Here is a 24,515-nt window from a genome sequence, read left to right as displayed (position 1 = left end):
GTCAGCCATGTGGGAATCCAGCACCCTTAATGAGCACGCCACCTGCCGGTCCCATGGCAGTCTACCTTTTGTTACCAAATAAATTTCAATCAATCAAAACCAGGTGAGATTTCTAGATTCTACCATCAGCATTTTAGAAGGAGAAGGACAGGTGTTTAGTCTGATATGCAAGGACTGTTCTCTGGAATTATCAAGCGTTTACATTACTTTATATTGAGGAAGATGGTCAGAGAGAAAAGAAATGATTACACCACAAAAATAAAAGTTAAAGAAAACAGGAAAGAAAAAATGAGACCTGGGGCACATTCGCGGACAGTATAGACCCCCTGAGGGGAAGTGAGTTTGATCACGATGCACTGGGAGTCACCGGCAAGTCATCACTACTCTAAGTGGCTAAAATGACAGTAGTAACCACACTCAGGAAGACATTCTAACTATGTTGGACTAAATGCCCGGAATGCATGGTCCTATACCGAGGGAAAAGCCAGGTAGTCCAATAATACTTCACATCAATCAGGGAAGAAAACGGAGCCCTGATGTTTTGTTGGAGGGACTGGGATGACCCTCCACAGACACCATCAATAGTGAATTTATTTCAATAATGTGAAATAGTATCAGAAAACCCATCTTAGGAGAACACTGTGAACACCAGTGTAAAACAAGAGGATCCAGGTATGGACCGTAGTAGCCTAAGCTTTCACTTGGTTTTGTCCGTTTAGCAATGATATAATATTTACATAAACAATGAGGCTTTTGCATATCTTTATGGTTTTTCACCTAAGGGAAAGTGTACTCTTAAAATAAAACTACAAGAGAGTTTCACTTTATCTAAAGCCCACACACACAAGCACATCCATTTATTTTAAAATACAAACAAAACCCAAACAATGTTATAAACTGCAAAACACTTGGTAGGATGTTAAGACAAACATGATGCAGAGAAAATAAGATTTTATAAATTTGGGTATTATCCAAATTGTTGCTTACCCCTCTTCCCTGCACGACATCTCTAAAAGTTTATAGATATTTGTTGTATCACAGCAGATGTCTAGAACAAATATTAAGCAAAGGAGAATGTATATGATCTCTCCCATTTTAGTTTTTTTTTTTAAAGTAGGAAGATTGACTAGATATTAACACAAATGGGTTTAAATGTGAAGCTGCCATAAAAGCAGGAACATAAATGTAATTCTCCCAGCCGCTATTTTGATGCACATTTTTGATTCCATGAATATTTTATGAAATGGCCCAAACTAAAGCCATATAACATTCCTGCATTACTGATGCTTGCGCCCGTAAGCTACGAACATTAGAGGCATGATTGAGTGCATTAAAATGAACTCATTCAGCAGTGCATTGATTACTTGAAGGGGGAGGGAAACGAAAAAAAGAGGAAATAAAAAAAGAAAGAAAGAAAAAAGAAGTTGTTCCACTTAAGAAAACAGCACACACATCTAAAGTTAGCAACACAATAAGAGGGGGGAAAAAAAGCAAAAAAAGAGGAAATAAAAAAAGAAAGAAAGAAAAAATAAGTTGTTCCACTTAAGAAAACAGCACACACATCTAAAGTTAGCAACACAAAAAGGGGAAAAAAAAGCAAGTTTGAATAAAATAATATTTCATAAATAAAGCGTGACTCTGCGCAGATCTGACATTAATTAGGCAAGGTGTTAATTATGTCCAAAGATGGCTGCTGGTATTGTTCAGGTAATTTAAAATGTCACAATCTCTAAGATGCATAGACTGGCCTGTTTCAGCTCCATGCATCAGCAATTCTGAAAGTAGCTAATTATTTCCTTTTCTATCAACTTGTACATTTGCCAGTAAAAATAATGCTGCAGAAACAATTGCATGAAAACAATCTGACAAGTCCAGAAGGCCCATGTCTTTGGCAGCACTGGTATAAGTCTTAAGCATATTTAGTTCTAAATTGTACACATTTGTCGAGGACTTTGGAGAAATATTCCACTTTTGTTTAAAACAACAAGCTAAAGGAACAATAAAGCCTTGTATATATTATATTACATTTTAATCTGGAGCTACTGGACATCTTTGGCATAAGTTACTATTCTGGACAATGTAGAGATAAAATCTGCTAGAAGCAATATTGAACAGAAGCAAAGAGAGAAATGTTATTGCTCTTTCATAAAAAACAAAAGACATTGCTTTCCATTTGGGCTTAACTGCATGAACAATTTATATTATCTTTAGGTTTTTACATTCAATTATGATAATTATAACAGCACTATACATGCTGACATAGTTAAGGGCTTGCCACACTTCCACTGGAAACGATCACTCGCAAGGGTTTATCTCCTGTCAGAGGAGATTTGTCGTGCACTATAACCCACTGCACACCACTGCAAAACGGAATGCTGGAAAACAAAGATTTTGTTCTGTAACTCAATAGCATCCCTCATAAACTGGGAAGAAAATGAGCCCATAACTTTTGAGTAGCTTCTTTGGGATATTTAGAAAAATATTTAAGATGCTTGCTTTAAAATGGCATCCTCTTTTTATCATTTTGAGCACAAATTTCAGGTGAAGGTTGTGGGAGTGCTACCACACACTGGCGAGGGGATGGGTCACTAAGCCAGACAATGAGAAGGACCCCACGAATACAGGAAGACAGGTGCAGGAGAAGCTCGCCAAGGGCTTCATTACTGATGTGGGCAATACTAATACGAGTTAATTTTTAGGGCTCCAGAAACTTTGCCTAGACCTCCAAAATATTCTAGAGGAATTACCATTAATTGTTGCTGTTTATGATTTTAGGTAACTGGTTTGTGGTCATTTGTTCTATGTCAGTAAACCGCAGATAGTTGGTTTCTCTCTGATTCTGTAATTTCTAAGGATTCAGCATCGAGTAGCTTTGCTCTTAAAAATGCATAGTTGGAGGTATTGAAATTACTCAAAAAATTTAATTAAAAAAATTTAAAACTTTTTTTTTAGGAAATTAATACCAGTTACTGTAAAAACCTTGTAGAATTTGTAGAGTTTACTATTCTCCTCATATAATAATTTATTCTACTTTAATATTTCCACTGCACCTTCAAAAACTAAGTAAAATGTGTTGACAGATATAAAAGCCTGAGGAAAAATAAAGTTAGTATTGATGTTAGATCAACTAATGAATTATATTGCTTGGAACTTAATAAGGTAATTCTTACTTGAATTAGATATCACTCCTGACTTAAACAAATCACATTTAATCTTATTTGTATATGTTTATATGAGAAAGAGAAGATGTAGAAGCATATTTACCAAACTATCAGCACTGACTATTGAAGAGGGAGGAGAAGAGAGTGAGGAGAATATGAACTTGTCCCTCTCTTCATCTTGGTTTGGATGGGGAATGACCATGCGTTATTTGGGTATTACATAATAAAAAACAACAACTAACAGACTGAGAATAATACATTTAGAAAACTATGGAGGGAGAGAAATAGTGTTTGCTGAACACTTATTATGTGTGAAGCACAATACTGACTATACACACATTCACTCACACATATGTGTGTATCACAGATATCAGTAACTCAATGCAATATCATCTATTTTTATTTCTAAATTTGCCATTGAGTGATTCTGGATGAGCTTGTTAGGATAAATGCCTTAAAATCTAAACATCGCCTATGGAAATTAAATGCCATTTGAGGCACTAATTGGAAACAGCATATTTTGTCCAAACCTGAACCAATATCCCTTTGCTCCTGGTCAGTTGCACCTTTGAAGAGGTATTTCTGGGGCAGACAGTAGGAGGAAATATTGCCTCCAGAACAGACTGTCCAGTGTAGCAAGAACTGTAGGCTCAGTGCAGCTATCCAAGACCTCCTTGCAAAGCTTTGAAAAAGAAAAACCTGCTGCAGAGCAGGCACCTTTGAATGAGGCTTCCTCTCAGTGCTACTCGTTAAGCAGTAAATAATTAAAACACCCTGAAAAAGACAGGTAAAATACAAGCAGCAATGTCAGTAACACAGACATGAAAGAGAAAAGGAAGAAAATGAATTAAAAAAAAAAAGGCAATGAAATAATTCATTTGAAGCTCTAATAAAGTTTCATTTGCAGTCTTGTTTAAAGATATATCAGACTTTAGGGATGTAACCTAATTACATTTTTATTCTAAGTTCCATTCAAAGATCTTGGACTTTGATTCTTTAACACAGATCAAACATGGTATAATTTTCTTGTGGCTATCAATACTTAAAAAGGATCTCTTCATTAAATACCATAAGGTCTTAGGAACATGTACACATAGTAGACGGAGAATAAACTGACATGCCCTGAAAAGTGACAATTAATTTATAGAGAAATAGCAATGCTAATTCATTTAATTTCCAAAGAAAAGTTTTTAACTATTTAATTCACTTTTATTCCTGTACAAAGTGACTCAGTTTCTAATACTGCTCTAAAGGACCTTAGAAAATGCATACTAAGGCTCACTTTCTAAATCTATTCTCAGAATTTACTCCAAAAATGAAGTGTGAGGAGGAGCAAGGGGAAACGGTTAGCCTTGCCATCACAGAGATGAAAGGAGAGGTGCTTTCAACGGGCCCGCGGTTTGCCTGAGAGTCACAGTGATGGGCGTATTGAGGTCATCAGTGCTCATGTTTAGACACTTGTTCTACTGACTTTATTCCATGCCGTTACTAGGAAATCTGAATGGAATGTTTGCTGTCCAGACTGTGTTTTGGAAAAGTTTCCTCCAAATGGACTTAAAAAAATTTTTTTTTCTTTACTTCTCTTGATGAGAGAAAGCATGTGTGTATGTATGCACCAGAAAGAGAGAAAGAAAGAAAAAAAAGGACAGAAAGTATCTTTGTTTTTTTCACCTGCAGGATCAGATCATGCCATGATTCTCCTACCTCCACCCCCATCCCTTCAACCAGGGCATACTGCAGTTCGGTATGCTACTGACTGTGCCACTGAGGCTGGGCCCCAAATAAACTTATAAAGAGCAAATTTAGAAATAGTTTACAAGTGAAGGAAACTAACAGAATTTATTTTTTAGTTATGAAGAGGAAAAAAATGTTCCCAATGAACATGCTTAGTTGCACTACAGGTGTGACCAGGCTGAACAAGCATGCTGGGACTGAAGAGGCCCAGCAGGAAAACCTGCACAGGGTTTTGGCCATGACTCAGCTGCAGCCATTGGGAGTTGCTGGTGCAAAGGTTTTTTGTTTGATTGCTGGTTTTCCCCTTCTAAATATCCAGTGTCTACCACTAAATTTTCTATTCAAGGCTAAACATTTAATATGATGCCCTTTGTAGGACTCAAACACCATTTTCTCCTGCAACATCCTGTACATAAAGGAGACTTTATGGTTGCAAATTTTAAACTATGATATCAATTTAAATAGAAAATTAAGAGTCATTTAAAAACCCCAAACAACCATATTATGTTTGTCAAAATCTATCAATAGCAAATAACAGAGATGTTATTATCTTGTTATTATTGGTGCATGAATAAAATACTAGGTTTAGAAAGACAGAAAAAATTTTTTTCTTGGGTCCAGCAGATAGTGTAATGGCTATGTTGCCAGACTTCCATGTAGTTGACCGCGGTTCAAGTCCTGGACCTGGTGGCTTAAACTTATGCCTGATGCGTGTGCGTGTGTGCCCAAGATCCAGAGAGAATGAGAGGACAATGGAGGAAAAGGGATTGTGGCATGGCCATCCCCCATGGGGGGTGATTTCTTGCTTTCTGTCTCTCTCTCTCTCTGTCTTTCTGGCGAGTGCACACATCTATAGCAAAAACCTCTCCAAATTTTTTTCTTGAGAGTTTTTGTTTGTTTTGTTTTGCTATAGGACATGTGCACTTGCCAGAGAGACAGAAAATGAGAAATCACCCCCCCCCCCCCCCGGGAGGGGATGCTCACGTTGCAATCCCTTCTCCTCCATTCTTCTCTCAGGATCTCGGGCATACATTCACAAGTGCCCAGTATGAGTTTTAAGTTGCTATGTCAGGTACTCACACCACAGTCTACTACATGGGAGTCCAATGACGTAACCATTAAGCCATTTGCTGGTCCCAAGACACAGAAAATTTTAATATTCACTCTATTTAGGATAACCATCTCATCAAAGGTCATGAGTCAAGAACCCCTCAGGTCTCAAGCAAACCAGAACGATATCCTCCTACCATTAACCAAAATACAAAATAACTTTTAAAACATAATTCAATATAGTGAAAAGTTATATTTAGTAAAAGTATAATTTATAGACACTTATTTCAAGGTAAAAATATATCGGAATGAATAAAAAACTTAAATACTGCTAACACAATACCACTTAAATGTACTTATTTTGGCCAACTTTGATTCTACTCTATTTCTATATCTGTGCACAATTTTTACATAGTTGTAAAGAGTTGAATATAATTTTTCTGCTAATATAGATTATTTTACTAGAACTACTTTCTATATTTTTTTATAACTGCACTTTTTTCCTTTTCTTTTTTTTTTTTTTTTTTTTAAGATTTTTGTCATAGGGCACATGCACTCACTGGAGACAGAGAGAGAGAAAGTGAGAACTCACCCCCCTGGGGGGATGGTCATAGTACATTCCCTTCTTCTCCATTCTCTTCTTGTAATTTTGGGCATGCACATATTTATTTTTTTCTATCTTTTAAGAAGTCTTTGATTTGTACAAGTAGGATTAATACTAAAAGAACATGGCAAATTTTATGGTTGCTTTTAATTTCCCAAAGCATTTAAATACTTCAAATTATCACGAGCAATTTGTGTTATTTTAAGAAATTATGCTAAATGGTGCTTTGCAATTTTTAGGAAGTTGATTTTTAGGTAGTTCATTATTTTCTTATCACTCATTACTCAAATCATATTTCCTCTTTGGTGAAATTAATGTATCTTTCTCCATTAAATTATTGTTTTTTAACTTTTTTTATTACCTATTGGGATACACTGATAACTTTACATAGAGGATAGCTACTAATTCTGTATTATACATACTGCATACAAACTTTTTTTGCATTTTTCCCTGGTCCCTGCCTTAAATACTGACTCTGTCTCCTCTTCTATAATGTCTAGAAGTTATCTTTTCTCTCTATTTATTCGGCCAACATACCAGCCTATTCCCCACACTAACCTTAAGGCCTCCTAACTTTTTCCATTTGTGGTTTGCTTTGTTGTCGGTGTTACTACTATAATTACTGAACAGTGTAATTCACATGTGGATTTCACAAGACAAAAAACGTTGTTATAAAGATAGCTAAACCTGTTTCCACTGATTCAGTGTGTTAGTTTATTATTTTTTTTCTTCCTTTTTGACTTTGTCTCTGTATCTGGAAAGCCCTCTATACTATCTTAACTTCATGGATTTAGTTTTCTTAAAACAAACAAACAAACAAAGAAAAAAACAACATTCTTTTTTGAGAGAGATTTTTGCTATAGGGCCGTGTGCTTACTAGAGAGAAAGAGAGAGAAAGTGAAAAGTCACTTCCCCAAGGGGGATGACCACACTGTAATCCCTTCCCTTCTATTCCCCTCTTGGGATTTTGAGCACGCATGCATTATACACCCAGCATGTGTTTTAGGCCACCGGGTAAAAGATGCGACCCGCAGTCAAGTACATGGGAGTCCAGTGATGTAACCGTTATGCTATCTGCTGTTCCCAACACAAGCATTCTTTACAATGTGTAAGTATAATCTGGATAGCCTAGAAGGGTAACAGGGATTATGTAAATATGGTTATGTCTCAGCACCTAGTGTGGGGAAGAGGATACACGCTGAACACCACGGGCATCTTGAGTTGGGCTAATTAAAGCTGAACAGAGAGCCATGAAGGCAAATGGGTAGGTCCGCTGGCAGATAAACGAAGACATACAAAGAGAGCTGTGATGCTTTAATTCATAATTGTCTGGACCTGTCCACTTTCAGAAGTCTTTTCCTATCATAATTTTAATAAGAATAAAGACAAATAAACTCAGAAGAGCAACTCAGTGAGGTCTCTGCTGAACAGATATATAGGACATAGGAAGTACAACGACCTCGGATCTGAAGACAGGTTCTCATCTCGGCTCTGACGTGCACTGGTTGTCCCCTAGTATTAGTCAGCCTTAAAAAGAGGGAAAACTGGTCAGCCATGGTGGTGCAGCAGTAACACAACCATCTGTGACCCTGGAGCCAAATGGAAACGCCTGGGTTCTTGTTCCAAGGTCTCCATGTACCTACTGGTCACGTGTTTGTAGGTGCCATGATCCTGGCTGACTAAGCCTGGGGGTGGGTTGTGGTATGAAGGCCCTGTTGGGGATACTTAGTTCTCTCTATCTGTATTTCGCTTTCTTCTGTCTCTCCCTCTTGTGTAAAAAATATGTCTCTTCTTTGAGAGAGAGAGAGAGACATTTTTGCTATTAGGGTACATACATAGTGGAGAGACAGAGAGACAGAAAGTGAGAAATCCCCCCCCCCCAGGGGAATTGCCATACCTCAATCCCCTCTCCTACATTCCCCTCAAGATTTTGGGCACACCAGGCACATGCACCCAGCGTGATTTTCAAGCCGCCAGATCCAGGACTCAAACTGCAGTCAACCACATGGGAGTCTGGTGCCCTAACCACTAGGCAATCTACTGACCTACAATTGTTTTTCAAAAAGGAAATCCTGCAATATGTGACATAGAAGAACTTCTAGAACATTACATTAAATGAAATTAGCAGTCACAGGAGGACAACTACATGGTTCCATTATATGAGGTATTGAAACCGTCAAACTCACAAGAGCAAAAGGGCGGGGGAGGGGGAAATGGGAATTGCTTATGAATGGATACACAATTTAAGCTATACAAGGTGAATTTTTTCAAGAGATCCTTTCTACAACATTGCGCATTTAGATAACAATACTGTATTGTGAACCCAGAAATCTGTTAGGGTGAACCTGGCAATCTGTTAGGGTGGTAGGTCTTACTTTAAGTACTCTTATCACAATAAAACAAAATATAAGTCAATTAAAAAAAAAACAAACTCTCCATTTCCTGGTGTCTACCATCCTTAAAATGGGGATAATGTCACCTACCTACCTCGTGCATGAGAAAAAAACACTCCATATTTACCAATATTCCTTTGTATGTGTTACTGCCATTGTGTACACTGCAGCTGCATCTGGCTTGTTTTAAATTTGTCTGAATGGTATAGTTAAAACAGTTAGAAGAGCCATGTATAGAGATAGTGTGTGTGCATTTGTGTTGAGTATGACACGGAGAAGGAAGATGTCCTCACGTGGATAGGAGGAGGTCTAGATTTGAGTCTAGCACTTTCTGCTATTAAAACTGTTGAATTACTCTCAGCTTACTCATCTATCAAATTATTGTGGACTACATGGCTTTGGAGATCCAATAAGGCTATAAAATGCATTCATATAAAGTAATTGAGTAAGTTCCCAAAGCAGTTTTGTTTTCTGTGGTTTTTGTTTTGTTTTTAAGAGAGAAAGAGTTTTACTATAGGGTGTGTGTGCTCACCAGAGACATAGAAAGTGAGAAATCACCCTCCAGAGGGATGGTCACACCACAATCCTTTTGGGATTTTGGACATGCATGCACACGTGCCAGGCCTGTTTCAAGCCTCCAGGTCGGGACTCAAACTGCAGTTGGCCATGTGGGAGTCCAGCAACATAACCATTACACCATCTGCTGGTCCCCGCTACCCCAGCCCAGTTTTAAATCTAGTAATGCAATAAATTGTGCAGAGTTTTAACGACTGATCTTTCAAAAGTCGTTTAAGCAGCCACAGAAATCAGAGCTGGAAGTGAACAGGTAGCATCTGCAACAACTCCCTCGTTTTAGAGATGAAGAAAACAAGATCCTCAATGACTAAATAACTTCCCTAGATTCACATGGGTAATTACCAAATGGCACTGCCAAAAGAAAATCTGAGTGTATTGATCAGTCTAACACTTCTTTAGTATTGAAATACTGCTAGATTTCATCTCTAACTCAAATTCCATGTCAAGTGTCAAGACCAAAGAGTCTTTCAATATCTGTTGACTATTACTAATTTAACCCCATGAATGAATTTTCAGGTTTCCAATTTACACATACACACATATAAATACACCATATATATTAATTTTGCTAGAGGGCACATGTGCTTTCCAAAGAGAGACAGAGAGTAAGAGAGAAAGAGAAAGTGAAAAGGCACACCCCATGAGAGAGAGTCAAATGGCAATCCCTTCTCCTCCGTTTCTCCCTCCTTTGGGGATTCTGGGCATGCAAGAACATGCACTCAGCATGCTGCTGGCACCAGGACTCAAACTGTTATCTGTTATGCGGGGTCCTAACCACCACGCCACCAGCTGTGCCTCCAATTTACATTTTTATTTACAATTTTGTCCCGTATTTCTTGTATCCTTGCAGATTTGGGCTTCCCTTGTTACCTGAAGACCACATTTAATTAACATGCCCCCTCCCCTGCTACCCGCATTCATGCTTTTCTATTTAATAGTATTAGCAGTGATTGGATTTATAATAGACCTTTATTCTTCACAATGATCTTTTACTACCTGAAAAAACCTTCTGTCCTTATTAATACTTTGTGATTCACTGAGATTATTTTTTCAAATTAGCTAGTTTTTCTCCAATAAAAAATAACACATATGCAAAGTAACCAATGCTAACAATGTGAGTGACGGCCTGTAACTCACACCGAGCCTCCCCATCATTCCGCCTCATCCGTGCCCTTTTCCAGAGGCCCAGTTTGGATTTTGTGCATCTGATGGGTTTTAAATCCTCTCAACAGCCCTCACATCTCTATTAATTTTTAATAAAATGAAGGAGAAAATAAAATACCACACTAAAAACTGATATATCCTTTGCACTTCTTTTAGTTATTAAGGCTGTTTTTCTAATCAACTGGCGAGCATTATTCGGTGACAAACAAATTACAATAAAATTTCTATCAAGTTTGATGTGGCATCTTTAATTATATGAAATAATTTTATTTTTACCTTTTCTTCCGAGAATACTGTGATAATCAACCTCACTCCAAACGTGAAAGAATAAAAATGAACCTACACTCATAATGGAATACAGAATAAGGTGAAATGCCAAAACTCTAGAAAGAAATGGTTTCAGAGGTATTATGAGTTTTTGGAAATCATATTGTATTATTTTAGACAGTATTCAATCGATCATCACCCACATAGTCATTTTCTAGTCAAGAGTTTAAAATGAAGGAACAGCGCTTCTTCACGTATGTCGATCCTCTCATTCCATCACTGGTTCAGCACTTTAATTTTTTCCTCTGAGATAGTGTACTTTTGTTACTTAAGGGAAATAACTGACACCATATTGTATTTGTTTCCTGGAGCTGCAGGAACAAGGTACCATGAACTGGGTGTCTTAAACAACAGAAATTTATGACCCGGACACGAGTTCATCGTGTGCAGACTGTGCCATTATTATAATTAATTATTATATTGTAGGATATCCCTCTTCCCCTTTTAAAAAATATTATGAGTAATACATATATAAAGACATAAATGACACTCATATATGTCTTTATATATATGAGACATCTTTAGGTAAATCCTTGTCTTTATAGCTGATTATTTCTTAGATGTAAGATAATATGGTCAAAGGATGTAGTCTTTCTGAAAACTTTTGATACATATTCCCAAGTGTGTACTAGAATCTCAGAATATTTGTCCTAATTAATCATCAGCAATGTAAGGAAAATGCTTAACCTATCAAAACTTTACCAGCACTGAGTGCTCAAACAGATAGACGGACAACTTTGATTCCTCCACAGTTGAAGCTGGTGTACACTGTACTTACCACACTAGCACACACTCTCACATTATGATTATCAAAGAACCGACTAGTCTCTTCTATTAAAATGTATGCCTCTGAATCAAAGGGCCATAAATACCTTTTCAGCCATGTAGTCCCAGCATTTGGCCCAATATCTTATACACAGTAGGACCACAATAAACATTTGTTAGAAAATTACAGGTGAAAAGTGGCATTTTCTTTTTTCTTAAAATAGAGAGCACAAGCATGTGAGAGAGAGAGGGAGAGAAAAAGAGGAAAAGTTTGACAGACTCTTGTCATGCCACAGTGTCCTTTCCCCATCCTCCAGCTCCTCAGAATCCTGCACCCCTGTGCCCTAAGAGTATTTTCAGGCAGACCTGGAGACCTAAACCGTGGTCAGCCATGTGGCTACCAGCACTGCAACTGCACCACCAGGCCGAACCAGTATATCTTTAGGACTTTAATTTGTGCTTCGTTTTATTATCAATGTTGACTTTTTTCATGACTATTACCTGGCTGAATTTCTTTAAATTGTTTTCTTAGTTCTTGATCTATTTTTTTACTGGTGCATTAGTGTTTTTTCTCAACATCTTATAAATGGTCTTTACAAATAAGAATATTAATTCATTACTAGTTTTAAGTATTTTCTAGTTTTTGTTCATGTTCATTATATGGGTCTTTAACCAACAATTAAAAAATTGTGTGTTGAATTTCTTCATTTTGTTCCTGATAAAGGGAATTGCATTCCCTAGCCTCATGTGTCACTGTGGAGATTTTTTTTTCCTTCCCTAGCCTCATGTGTCACTGTGGAGATTTCCATTTTTTTTTTCCTCTCTTATTCACTCCTATTTAGTGAGAAGAAAAGACATATCCAGTTGGTGCAATTCTCAACTCAACTCTCCTCGTCTCTCGACTCAGTTCTCAGGAGATGTGACCTCTGAACTTCATGTTGAAGGTCACAGGAGCAAACTAGAACTTGCAGGATAGCCTGAGCTTGACCAGTCTGCCAGGGACTAAGTGGTTCAGATTCATTCTGGGGGAAAATAGAGAATCTGATTTGAACAGATATAAATTCTGTTCTCCAATCTGTTTTCTCCTCTCCTCACATGCCATGGACTCTACTTTTTAAAATTTTGTTGCATTTATTGTTGCAAAGGAAAAAAGGTGAATCTTATCTAATTTTTCTACCAAAGCAGGTGATCTGCATTTTTCTCTTCAGATGCTGAGAACAGTATCTAAAAGATTACAAAGGATTGTGACCAGCAGGTGATGTGGTGGTTAAGGCGCTACATGGCTGACCTCAGTTCGAGTCCTGGACCTGGCAGCTTGCTTTCTCACTCTTTATCTCTCTCTGTCTCTCTCTGGTCAAATAAAAAGAAATGAATGAATAAATAAAATTAAATAAATAATTATAATTTAAAAAATTACAAAGGATTTATCTAGCTACGAATTTCTCTTGACTAATTCTCTTTATCGCCTATTTGTCCTGTTTGCATAAGATCTTTACAAGCAAGATGACAATTCTGAAAGAAGGTACAGCCACTGATATGCTACGAGTATTGATCAGTTGTGATGGCTTCACAACTTCTGCGATGAGTCTGAAGACGTGTGACCTGATAAATGAGGCTGCCAGCCCTTCAGTGGGAGGGAAGCAGGCCACACTGTACAGGGGACTCCAAAAAGTTAACGGAAAAATGGAGTTGAAGTGCAAAAGTGCACTCCATACCCATGAAGCAACTCCCTAATTCCTTCTCCTGATATTTTAAATCCTCTGAATGCATTCCTGTTAAGGAATTTATACTTTGCTTGCTTACTTACTTACCTGATTGATTGATTGATCCACTCATTCGACAAATACTGAAGTACCTGATAGCCCTGTGGCTAGTAACCAAGGTGCCATGGCTGCCCATATAGTTGCAGAAGCAGACGTGCTATGTATGAGAACGAAGAGGAATCTGAGAAATATGATTAGGTGGGGCTGTTCTGAGGCAACATTCAGAGGTCCTTGCCTTGCTTACATTTAGATGTTCTGCCCAGTTGCATAATAAAATGCACCCAGATTCCATAATAAATAGAATATCTTAGCTATGAGAAAAGGTTTATGAAAAACAAAACAAAACAAAGCAACACAAAAAACAACAACAAAAAAACCCTATGAATGTAAACCCATGTAAAGTTTTTCACAATACACGTTTGATGAAATTTCCAAAGACCCTCCGTATATGAGGGCCTCATCTTAGCAGCAGTGGAATGTGATTCGTTCTGTAGGGTTCACCTCTGGCCTGGGGCTCTGGGCGAGGCTCTGGCCACATTCATGCCACTGGACTGCACACGACCCCTGGCTGCAGCCCCGTGCTCGGTCTGTGTGACTACGGCTTCTGCTCTTGTTCCTCGTTTGCTCTACAGTTCCCCGAGGGTGCTGGATTCCTGCCCTGGACTCCAGCCCACTTGGTTGGGCCCAGACAACCTGCCTGAAACCATCTGCCAGCTACTATCCTGCTTTAACCTGAATGGAAGAACCGGTGGGATCAAGATGCTGCCACCTGTCCCTGGGCACGACTGGTGCCAAGCTGTTGCTGTGGGGCCTCCATTTGTTTGTCTGGACTAATAGGACCCGATATAGGGAAGTTATACCACCATCACCTAAGGGGGAAACCTAGACCCAGATGAGTTCCCACCCACTGTAGCCACATGTGTGGGGACTTCGAAAAGTTCAAGGGAAGTGGGAATTAAATAGAAGTTTATTCTTGTGAAAAAAAAATTAATCCCTGTATGTATGCATGTGTGTGTGTGTGTGTGTGTATATATAATATGAATTTTCCATGAATCATCCTTGATATTCCTAGTTTAGTCTTCTCCTAAAAATTCTACCCCACATTGCAAAAGCTGCACAAGTAACTCCATCATCAAACACTCAAAGTCAGTCACTAGAATGTTCATGTACACAGACTTGTCAGGCAATAAAGGCATGTTGAAGGGGGAGAGGGAGGCTATGAACTGTTTAAGAGCTTAGAAAAATATGACAGACCAGACAAAAAGTAGTTCCAAAAAAGAAATAATACACTCTAACCTAAAAATAAGTTCAAAAGCAAAAGTCTTTCCATAGCTAAGATATTCGATTTATTATGGAATCTGGGTCCATGTTATGATGCTATAGAGCAGCACATCTAAATGTGAGCAAGTCAAGGACCTGCGGATGTTGTCCCAGAGCAGCCCCACCTGCTCACATGTCCCAGACTCCTCTCTGTCCTGACCCATGGTTTGTCTGCCTCTATGATGAGTTGCCATGGCACCTTGGTTACTAACCATAGGGCTAGTAGGCACGTCAGCATTTGCAGAATGAGTGAATGAAAAGATAAACAAATAAATAAAGTAAGCTATGTGTAAATCCTCTAGTAGAAGTTCATTCAGAAACTCAAAAAAAAATCAGGAGAAGGAAATGGGGAGTTGCTTAATGGGTATAGCATTTCGGTTTGCAAGAGGAAGAAGTCCTGAGGACTGGCACACAACGATGCAAATGCACCCAACAGTGGTAAACCGTACACTTAATGATGGTTACAAAGGCTAAGTTTTATTAAAGTACTTTTTAGAAAGTTATTTATTTAATTTTACCTATCATTATTCATAATTTTTTTAAAAAAATTTGATATGGAGTACATGAGCTCACCAGAGAGAGAGAAAGTAAGAAAACAAGCCACCAGGTCCAGGACTCGAACTGTGGTTAGCCTTGTGGGGGTCCAGTGCCTTAACCAACACATTGCCTGCTGGCCCCTTATTTAACCATCACAAAAACACTTGAAAAAAAGCAAACCAGCAGTTGGCGTAATGACTATGTCGCTGGACTCCCATGTAGTCGACTGCGTTTTGAATCCTGGACCCGGTGGCTTAAACTCACACTGGGCGCGTGTGCATGCGTGCCCAAGATTCTGTCAGGAGAATAAAGGAGAAAGGATTGTGGCGTAGCCATCCCCTCTGGGAGGTGATTTCTCACTTTCTGTCTCTCTGTCTTTCTCTGCCTTTCTGGAGAGCGCATGCATCCTATAGCAAAAACCTCTCAAAAAAAAAAAAAAAATTCAAACTGAATTTTTAGAAATCAGAAGTAAAATGTTCAGAAAAATTCAGAATACATCTAGGGCCTCTATCTGAATCTCATTGCAGCCTTTCTCCAGTTTCCATCAATGTAGCCATTTTTGCTATAAGGCGCATGCGTTCACCAGAGAGAAACAGAGAGAGACAGAAAGCAAGAAATCACCACAATGGGGCAATGGCCACCGCAATTCCTTCTCCTCCATTTTCCTTTCGGGATTTTGGGCATGCACGTACACGCACCCAGTGTTTTAAACCGCCAAGTCCAGAACTCCAACCACAGTCAACTACGAGTGAGTCTGACATAACCATTATGCCATCTGCTGGTCCAAATCCTTATTTCCATATATTATTTATTCTGTGGCCCCTTTTGGGGGGCCAGTAAGTAACAGTCCAATTATTTGACTTGCCTTTGCAGGTGACAAAATTGGATGCTGCCAATTATAAAAGCAAAGTAAAAGCAATTTTATTCTACTCAACAGAGGGAAGGGGGGTTATTCCTGGAGTAGAGAACAAAGAAGGGATAAGTCATATTTCACACGTTACTTTCAGACATTGTTGTAATTAATACATCGTGAAAGTAAAGCAATCGTGTGTTTGCTCAGAGTGGTGGCTCCTAGCACAGACTCTGAAGCCAAGTGGCTGGATAATATCAGCTCTGCAATTAACCAACCTAACTAACCTTTCAACTGTCAAGTAGGAGCACTATCTTTTAAAAAAAAGTAAGCAATAATTTCACTTCAAATTTTACTTAAACAGTCACTTACCCTATTTACAATTCAAAAAGCAGGACTTTTAACAATAAGCTGAATATTTTAACAAATAACTTCTCAAATGACAGTAAATAATACCTCTTCAGTATATAATTTTATGATCATGTATAAACCTTATATTTAGAAATAAGCATTGTGAACATGTTGGTATATGGTTTTAATACATTTTACATTGCATTTTGTATCTTAGTTGTCTGTCTGTCTGTCTTTCTTTCTTTCTTTCTTCCTTCCTTCCTTCCTTCCTTCTCTTTTGAGAGATTTTTGCTATAGGGCACATGTCCCTGCCAGAGAGACAGAGAGGGACCAAAAGACAGAAAGCGAGAAATCACCCTCCAGGAGATGGCTTCACCACAATCCCTTCTCCTCCATTTTCCTCTTGGGATCTTGGGCATGCACACACACATGCCTTGCATGAGTTTTGAGCTGCCGGGTCTAGGACTCGAACCGTAGTCAACTACGTGGTAGTTCAGCAAAGTAACCATTATGCCATCTGCTGGTCCCCATGTATCTTATTTTTCTACTTCATGTATTCTGGGCATTTCTTCAAATTAATATACCTCTGGAGTTTCCTAAACAATTGAAATAAGATCCAAAGTCTTCAGCTTGACCTAGAAGCCTCGGTGTAGTCAATCCCACATCTCTCCTTATCTAACTTCAGCTCCTCCCACTTCCCATCTACTCACCAGGTCCAGGCCACACTGGCTGGCCATCTTGATGGTCACTGGGCGTGCTCAGCATGCACTCACCTCAGGGCCTTTGCACTTACCATGTCCTACCTCTGGAACTCCTTTCTTCAGACCTGCAGAGGGCCCACTCCCTTACTTTGCTCGTGTCTCACTTCCTGACAGGTGAGCCTGTCACATAAAGTCACAACCACTATCTGTTCCCTGGCTCTACATTATTATTTATCACAGCGTTTACCTCTGCTTCATATTATGGCATGTAACTATTCATTGTTAAGGTCTGTTTTCCCAGGAGCACATGAATTCCAGGAGGCCAGGGACTTTGTCTCATTCACTGTTTTATCCTCTGGCACTCGGTCCTAAGTCAATATTTGTCAAATAAATGAATGATCTTCACTCCGATCTGTAATTTTGTGACTGCATAGAGCTCTGTGGCATGGATGTTGCTGGAAACATTTGACTAACCCTCTGTTTGGGGGCATTATAAATAGTATTGCAATGGAATAATTAAATACATTATTTTAAATACCTTTCGATGTTTCTTCTGAGTTAAGTTCCTGTAGCGGCTTTCTATCCTCCTCCTCTTTCCTATTTTCCCTCTTTTCACAGTTTGAAAGTTGACAAACTTTTGCTAATCACACTTCTTCCCTTGCCATGAAGGTATAGAAACTTAAGTCTACTTTCTTTTTTCCTCTCTCTTATTTATTTTTATTTTTAAATTTTTTTTGGAGAGGTTTTTGCTATAGGGCGTGTGCGCTCGTCAGACAGACAGACAGACACACACACACACACACATACACACACCCAGAGAGGATGGACACACCACAATCCTTTCTCCTCCATTCTCTTCCTGGGATCTTGGGCATGCATGCACACGTGTCTAACATGATTTTCAAGCCAGCAGGTCTGGGACTTGAACTGCAGTCAGCCATGTGAAAGTCCAGTGCCATAACCATCATGCCACCTACTGGTCCCTCTTTTTCTTTTTTAAACCATTTGACAGAGGGCATATGTACTGGCCAGAGAACCATTTGACAGAGGGCATATGTACTGGCCAAAGAGAAAGACAGAAAAAGAGAAAAAGAGAAACAGCACCCCCCACAAAGGTATGTCAGAAAGAGAGAAAAAGAGAAAAAGAGAAAAAGCACCCCCCACAAAGGTATGTGGTCATGCTGCAATCCCTTCTCCATCTCTCCACCTTCTTGGGATTTATTTGAGCATGCACACATGCACACAAACACACACACGTGTCCAGCATGTTTTTCAAGCTCTTAAGTCTAGTTTTGATGTGGCATGCCCTGTTTTACCTTTCCTTATGATTTCCCACACTGCTCAGAAATAACACTTTCCACTTTATGCAGGTGGTTCCTTCTATCAGTTCCTCTAATTATGCTTTCGTGTATGTTGCTTTTGCCCATGAGATATATTCCTATTTCTTTACTGGTCAACATTCCCCCATCTTCCAAGCCCTGTCAGTCCCTATTGATTCCATCAGGCCTTCCTGGAATCCCGTCTGTATGATCTTTCAGGTATGAGCTCTTCTGGCCTTCCTTGTGTCTGACCATGTTCTAGGGCCTAACATGCTTTATAAGGTTACAATCTCATTAAATGCAACTTCCTAAAGCTCTTAACCTTTATTTATTTATTTATTTTTTGTCCTTTTCATTTCTAAAAGTCCTATACAGGCATCACCACAAAGTAATAAATGTTTTAAAGTTCATTGTTTTGCCAAAGTCAAGGCTTCTGTGGAAAATGAGATAGTTTATTGAGGGAAGAAACTGTATTATTCATGATAACATTCCTCTTCCCCTATGTTTTCTGTGCATATTACTTACACGCTACCCTTCCATAAATAAGTTTAATTCTTAAATGCCTATTTGCGATCCTTGATCAACCACCATGCAAAATCTCTTCCTGATAATTCGCAGCTATTTGACACTTTGGCTTGTCTTAAGAGAACATTTTAAATGTGGAATTATATTTAGAGGAATGTTTCCTTCAGAAATTACTATAGACTCATGATGGGGTAGTATCTGAGTCATACAAAGGTCTTGGTGGTTTTTATAGAGAGGATGTGGGCACTTAGGAAAAATTATGAAGTATACTCTTCCTTTTTCTCTAACATGTTCATACATGAGAAGTCAAGTTAAAATGAACAAAGAAGGCTGTCACGAGAGAAAACAGATTCAAAACGGCACAGCATGTGGCCTGAGGGATGTGGTAGAGGGGGGTTGGGAGAGGTCTATTTCTGTTTCAGAGGTGATGTTGGGTGAGGGGAGGTGCCTGAGCAAGGAATTCTGCAAGGAATATTCTGTGAGAAATACTGGAACCGAGTCCACAAGTCACACGCCTTTGCTTTCTGATCTTAGTAAGTTACGCCCTTACACTGAAACTTCATGTCTTTTTCTCCACCTCCATGTGCCTTCTGGCTGCCTGCTTTCAGGGTGCACCAAAGCCCACCAACCACCGCTGGCCTCTTGGCTACTTACCATCTTCCTCGTAGAGAAGCCCCATGTGCCCATGAGCCTCAGCTTCTTTCTTTCCACCGTCGATTTGGATCAGTTGAGCAATCTTAAAACACCGTTGGTAGAAGTGGTTCCTTACCCACTTGTCTTCGGAATTATTGAAGTAACAGGCCAGAGCGTACAAGTTATTATATACATCTTCAAAGTGTTCTTTAAGGAGAGACAAACATCAGAAACTGCATTAAAAAAGAGATCTCCTGGCCCATCTTTTCAAGACCAGAATTGTGACATTTATTTCCTATTTTTCCTTAAAACTATGATTAGCCATCGAATCTAATTGTAAAAAATAATTTAACTACTAAAATAAGTATTTTAAAGGATGTCCGCGCGGATGAGTATAACATCTTCCCCCAAATTTAGAACATGTGAGAAATTGACTTCCTATGTGGTTGAAACAGAAGACTTTGTGTGAGATGGGAGACAGGATAAGACCTATCAGTAATACGCTCAGTTCTTCTGGAAGAAAGGAGTATGTGGTATCATCAAAGTACTTTTTCACTAGAGATTTGAAAAGTCTTTAAGAGATTCCAGAGAAAGCAGTGTTTCTTAACCATGGCAAAAGATAATGGTAGATGAAGAAAACAGAGAGGATATGAACATACCAAAGTATTTTCAGCCTGAAGAAAAGTAATAATCAGGCTGATAGATATAAGAAATGATGATTAGGATGGCCCTACAAGCTTCGTATGATTTCTAACAATGTTTGTAGCGATACACGTTTCTAGCGATGTTAAGATTGATGAGATTTCTGTGCTTCTTTAATAGGAGTATTTTTTTCTTGCTGAAAATAAATAAATGCTAGTCCTCTCTTTCATTAAAAGTTATTATTTGAACCCTCGTAGGTTTTTTTCCTTCTAAATTGGCATATGACCTATATGTACACAAAAATCATGTTAAAGATCTGAGAATCAGTCTTTCTTTTTTTTTTTTAAGAGAGAGATGTTTGCTATAGGACGTGTGCATTCGCCAGAAAGACAGAGAGAGAAACAGAAAGTGAGAAAATACCCTCTGAAAGGATGGCCATGCCACAATCCGTTCTCCGCCATCCTCCTCCCAGAATCTTGCGCACTCACGCACACGTGCCCAGTTTGAGTTTCAAGTCACTGGGTCCAGGACTCGAAAAGCAGTCAGTCATGTGGGAGTCCACGGACATAACCACTATACAGTCTGCTTGTCCTGAGAATCAGTCTTATAAAAGCTGCTGCAACGTAGACTTGAAAATGTATGTGCGTTAATAAATTGTGCCTCAGTGCTGTAAGTCCTACTCTAATGCTGAATGCAAACAAATCCGTAATTTTTATGTATTTTTGCTATTTTTCTGAAATCACAGTTGTAAATATGTGCTGGCCTCTGGTTATGCATCTATATCTATATCTATACATATATTTACACACACATACATATATATACACGTGTGTATATATATTTTTTAATTGCCAGAGGGTGCCTAGACCATTATTTTACTTCTTAATTCCATAGGAAAGTAAGGTGTATTTCAAAATAAATTTCATATTTAGAAAACAAAGCCTAAAGCAAAAAAAAAAAAAAAAGAGGAAAGAAGGAAAAAGAAGAACCTCTCTGTTATTGAAGGATCTGGGGATTCTAGAGAACCATTCTTCTTTTTGAAGGCCTTCAGAAGAGGTGACAGTAGGTGGAAAGTGGAGAGTAACCTGTGTTTTTAATTTAAAACAAACATTCTCACCTCAGAAAGAACTGACTTCCTGTGCTGTGCCTTTTCTTCTAGAACCTCCTCCCTTCTGTGAATAGAGTGTTGTAGTCGGTCTCAGAATACGTCATATTCTTGGTTGTAATGACTGATTAGGGAGCTATTGCTTTTAGAAGCCAGTAAGTAACACTTGTTACACCTTCTATTTCAATAAAAGGTATATACAGCATAAGGCCAGCTGGTGGCATGCTGTTTAAGGTGGCTGGATCCTGCATGGCGGACTGTGCAGTTCAAGTCCCGAATCCAGTGTCTTGAGAAACACACCAGGCTCATGTGCACATGTGCCCAAAATCCTGAGAGGAGAATGGAGGAAAAGGAATCGTGGCATGGCCATCCCTCCATAGCATGCTTTCTCACCGCTATCAAGTTTCCATATTTAAAGACTTTTCTATTTTTTGGCTAAACAAATTTTTTCACAGAAAAAAAATGGAGTCTCTTTCAGACTATTCAGTATAAAAATATACAATCAAGTTTTGACTCTTCGGTCAATTCAAATATATGGCTTGTGCTGTCCTCATCTTAAGCAGTCTTTTCTCCCTGTTTATAAACCATCTTCCTTGAATTGTCTGCAAGTACATCCAAAAGATGAAAACCAATTTTTGTGTGGGTTTGTTACTTAGACCAACATCATTAAGTTCCCTAAAAAAGGAGATACCATGTTAAAATAAATGGGGGAAGCATTCTTGCTAATTTCCTGCTTTCACTGAACCATACAATATGCATCAGTATTAAAGCTCTGATAAGCTCTGCAATAAGACAACTTGCTTAACTTCAGTGTTCGTCTACTTGGTGTTTCCTAAGTATATTTCATCATTTGTCTATTTGTTTTGCTTTGCATAAAACCTATAAATATCTGGCACAAGCTTGCTTTTAATGAACATATTTTGTGTATCTTAAATTTCATTACAGAAAAAATTGCTGCTCAACGCTTAGCAATAATTTGTAAGTCAAGAATAAATAATGTTTGAGTTATCTATTGATTTGATTACCCATCACCAATACCGCCATCTCTTTCCCAGCCTGTGGGGCTAAAGGGGCTATGATCACAATGTTGTGGATGATAAGAGATGATCGTCAATGAGTAATAAATCAGCATCCAAGAACCATTTTAACCAATGGAAAATAATCCAAAAGACAGGCACTGGTTTACTTTAAACGCGCCTTTGCTAGAAAACATGTGGTACTCTGTAAAGTAAGTTACAGAACCCTAGGTTACTGCTCTGGAGCCAGTTCTTCAGAGACAGAACTGTCCCGACTGAACAGTGATTCTTGTTAGCACCACAGTTATGATTCAATGAACTTCACTGGGATCCTAAAGTGATGGTTTTCCAATGAGAAGCAAAGAGAATGCTCAGAGATACCGCATTTCAGGATTATTGGTTCAGATCCATGACCACATGGGATGGAATCTTGAGGCAGTATTAATAGATTTCTATATTCTAAACATACATACAAATATGCTTTAAGATTTAGGATTAATTCAAGTTAACAAGAGTGAATGTGCATATCCTATCTTCCAAAACATTCTTAATTCAAATAACAATTTTCCCACAATAATTGTTGAATGTAAGAAAAATTGTACAAATTTTTGAGCCAGCCAATGGTGTGGTGGTTAGGGCACTGGATTCCATATGGTCCACTGCATGGTTCCAGTTCTGGACCTGCGGGCTTGAAAAACATGCTGCGCACGTGTGTGTGCATGCATGTCCAAAGCTCTGAGAGAAGAATGGAGAAGGGACTATGGAATGACCATCTGCCCTGGGGGGTGATTTCTCACTTTCTCTCCCTCTGTGTCTCTCTACAACAAAACAAAACAAACAAAAGAAAATTCTACAAATTTTGAATAAAAGACCATATAAACATTTACATGTCCTTCAACTGAAGTATTTTGAGCAGTATGTATGTATGTATGTGTGTGTGTGTGTGTATATATGTGTGTGTGTGTGTGTGTGTATGTATGTATGTATGTATATATATATATATATATATATTGCAATAAATTTAACTTTCTGTATTTCAACCAGACAAAAGCCACACTTCTGGTTAGGGATTACTCTACAGAAGAGTTATTTAAAGCAAGAGGCAATTTTGGTCCATTTAACGAATACAGTCTTAGTTACTATGAATGTATGATAAATTACTCAATAAAGAAACGTTTTCTTTCATTACTTTTACCACATAAAGCTTATGCTAAGATGAAGTAGAACTTGGTTAAGTTTTCAAATTGAAGAAACCTTTTACTTATACATAGGTAACTTTTTTTTAAAGTAAAAATTATAGATTAAAATGTTTTCATTTTAAAGTGGACAATTTGTCATTTTGGTTCCTTTATAATTATGAAATATTTTAAGATAAGCTAGCTCATATCTATGACACTTTATGACAAATGAAGTACCTGACTCATATTTATGCTACTCTAATGAAAGCCTCTATTTAAAACAATGAACATGATCAAATTCAACTTGAAAAGATGACTAATGGACAAATTTTACATTGATTAATTATCCTGTCAGTAGAAATATCATTGCAGAATTTTGGGCTGATAGTAGAATGTAGATTTTTTACAATAACATTTTTTAAAATTTTACAATAGTTAATTTGAGAAATTATGTGTAAATTACATTAATTCTTTTTTCTGTTTTTGCTATAGGGTACATGTGCTCACCAGAGGGACAGACAGAGAGAAAGTGAGAACCCCCCCCCCAAGGGGGGATGGCCATGCCACAATCTCTTCTCCTCTACTCTCTACTTGGGATTTCGGGTATGCATGTATAAACATCCCGTGTGATTCCCAAGCCATGGGTCCAGGACTTAAACCACAAAGTTGGCAGGTGGAATCCAGCACCCTAACCTACACACTTTCTGACCCCTACACTTAATTTTTTAAATGTTATTTATTTATTTATTAGAGATATATTTGCTATAGGGTGCATGCACTCACCGGAGAGACAGAGAGAGA

The 24,515-nt window shown here is 38.3% G+C and overlaps 1 protein-coding gene across 3 annotated transcripts in view; it reads right to left on the bottom strand.

Annotated features, from left to right (window-relative positions):
* Positions 1 to 24,515, bottom strand: part of TTC29 (tetratricopeptide repeat domain 29) — a 268,610-nt gene that overhangs the window by 181,885 nt on the left and 62,210 nt on the right. For all 3 annotated transcript variants that reach the window (XM_006143456.2, XM_006143455.1, XM_006143457.2), the window contains exon 6: positions 19,795 to 19,980. In XM_006143456.2, the coding sequence (XP_006143518.1) occupies positions 19,795 to 19,980 (186 nt within the window). The remainder of the gene's footprint in view (positions 1 to 19,794; positions 19,981 to 24,515) is intronic.

The sequence above is a fragment of the Tupaia chinensis genome, unplaced genomic scaffold, assembly GCF_000334495.1.
Source record: "Tupaia chinensis unplaced genomic scaffold, TupChi_1.0 Scaffold000098_3, whole genome shotgun sequence".
NCBI classification, from domain to species: domain Eukaryota; kingdom Metazoa; phylum Chordata; class Mammalia; order Scandentia; family Tupaiidae; genus Tupaia; species Tupaia belangeri.
This window is presented reverse-complemented; position numbering and strand designations above follow the sequence as displayed.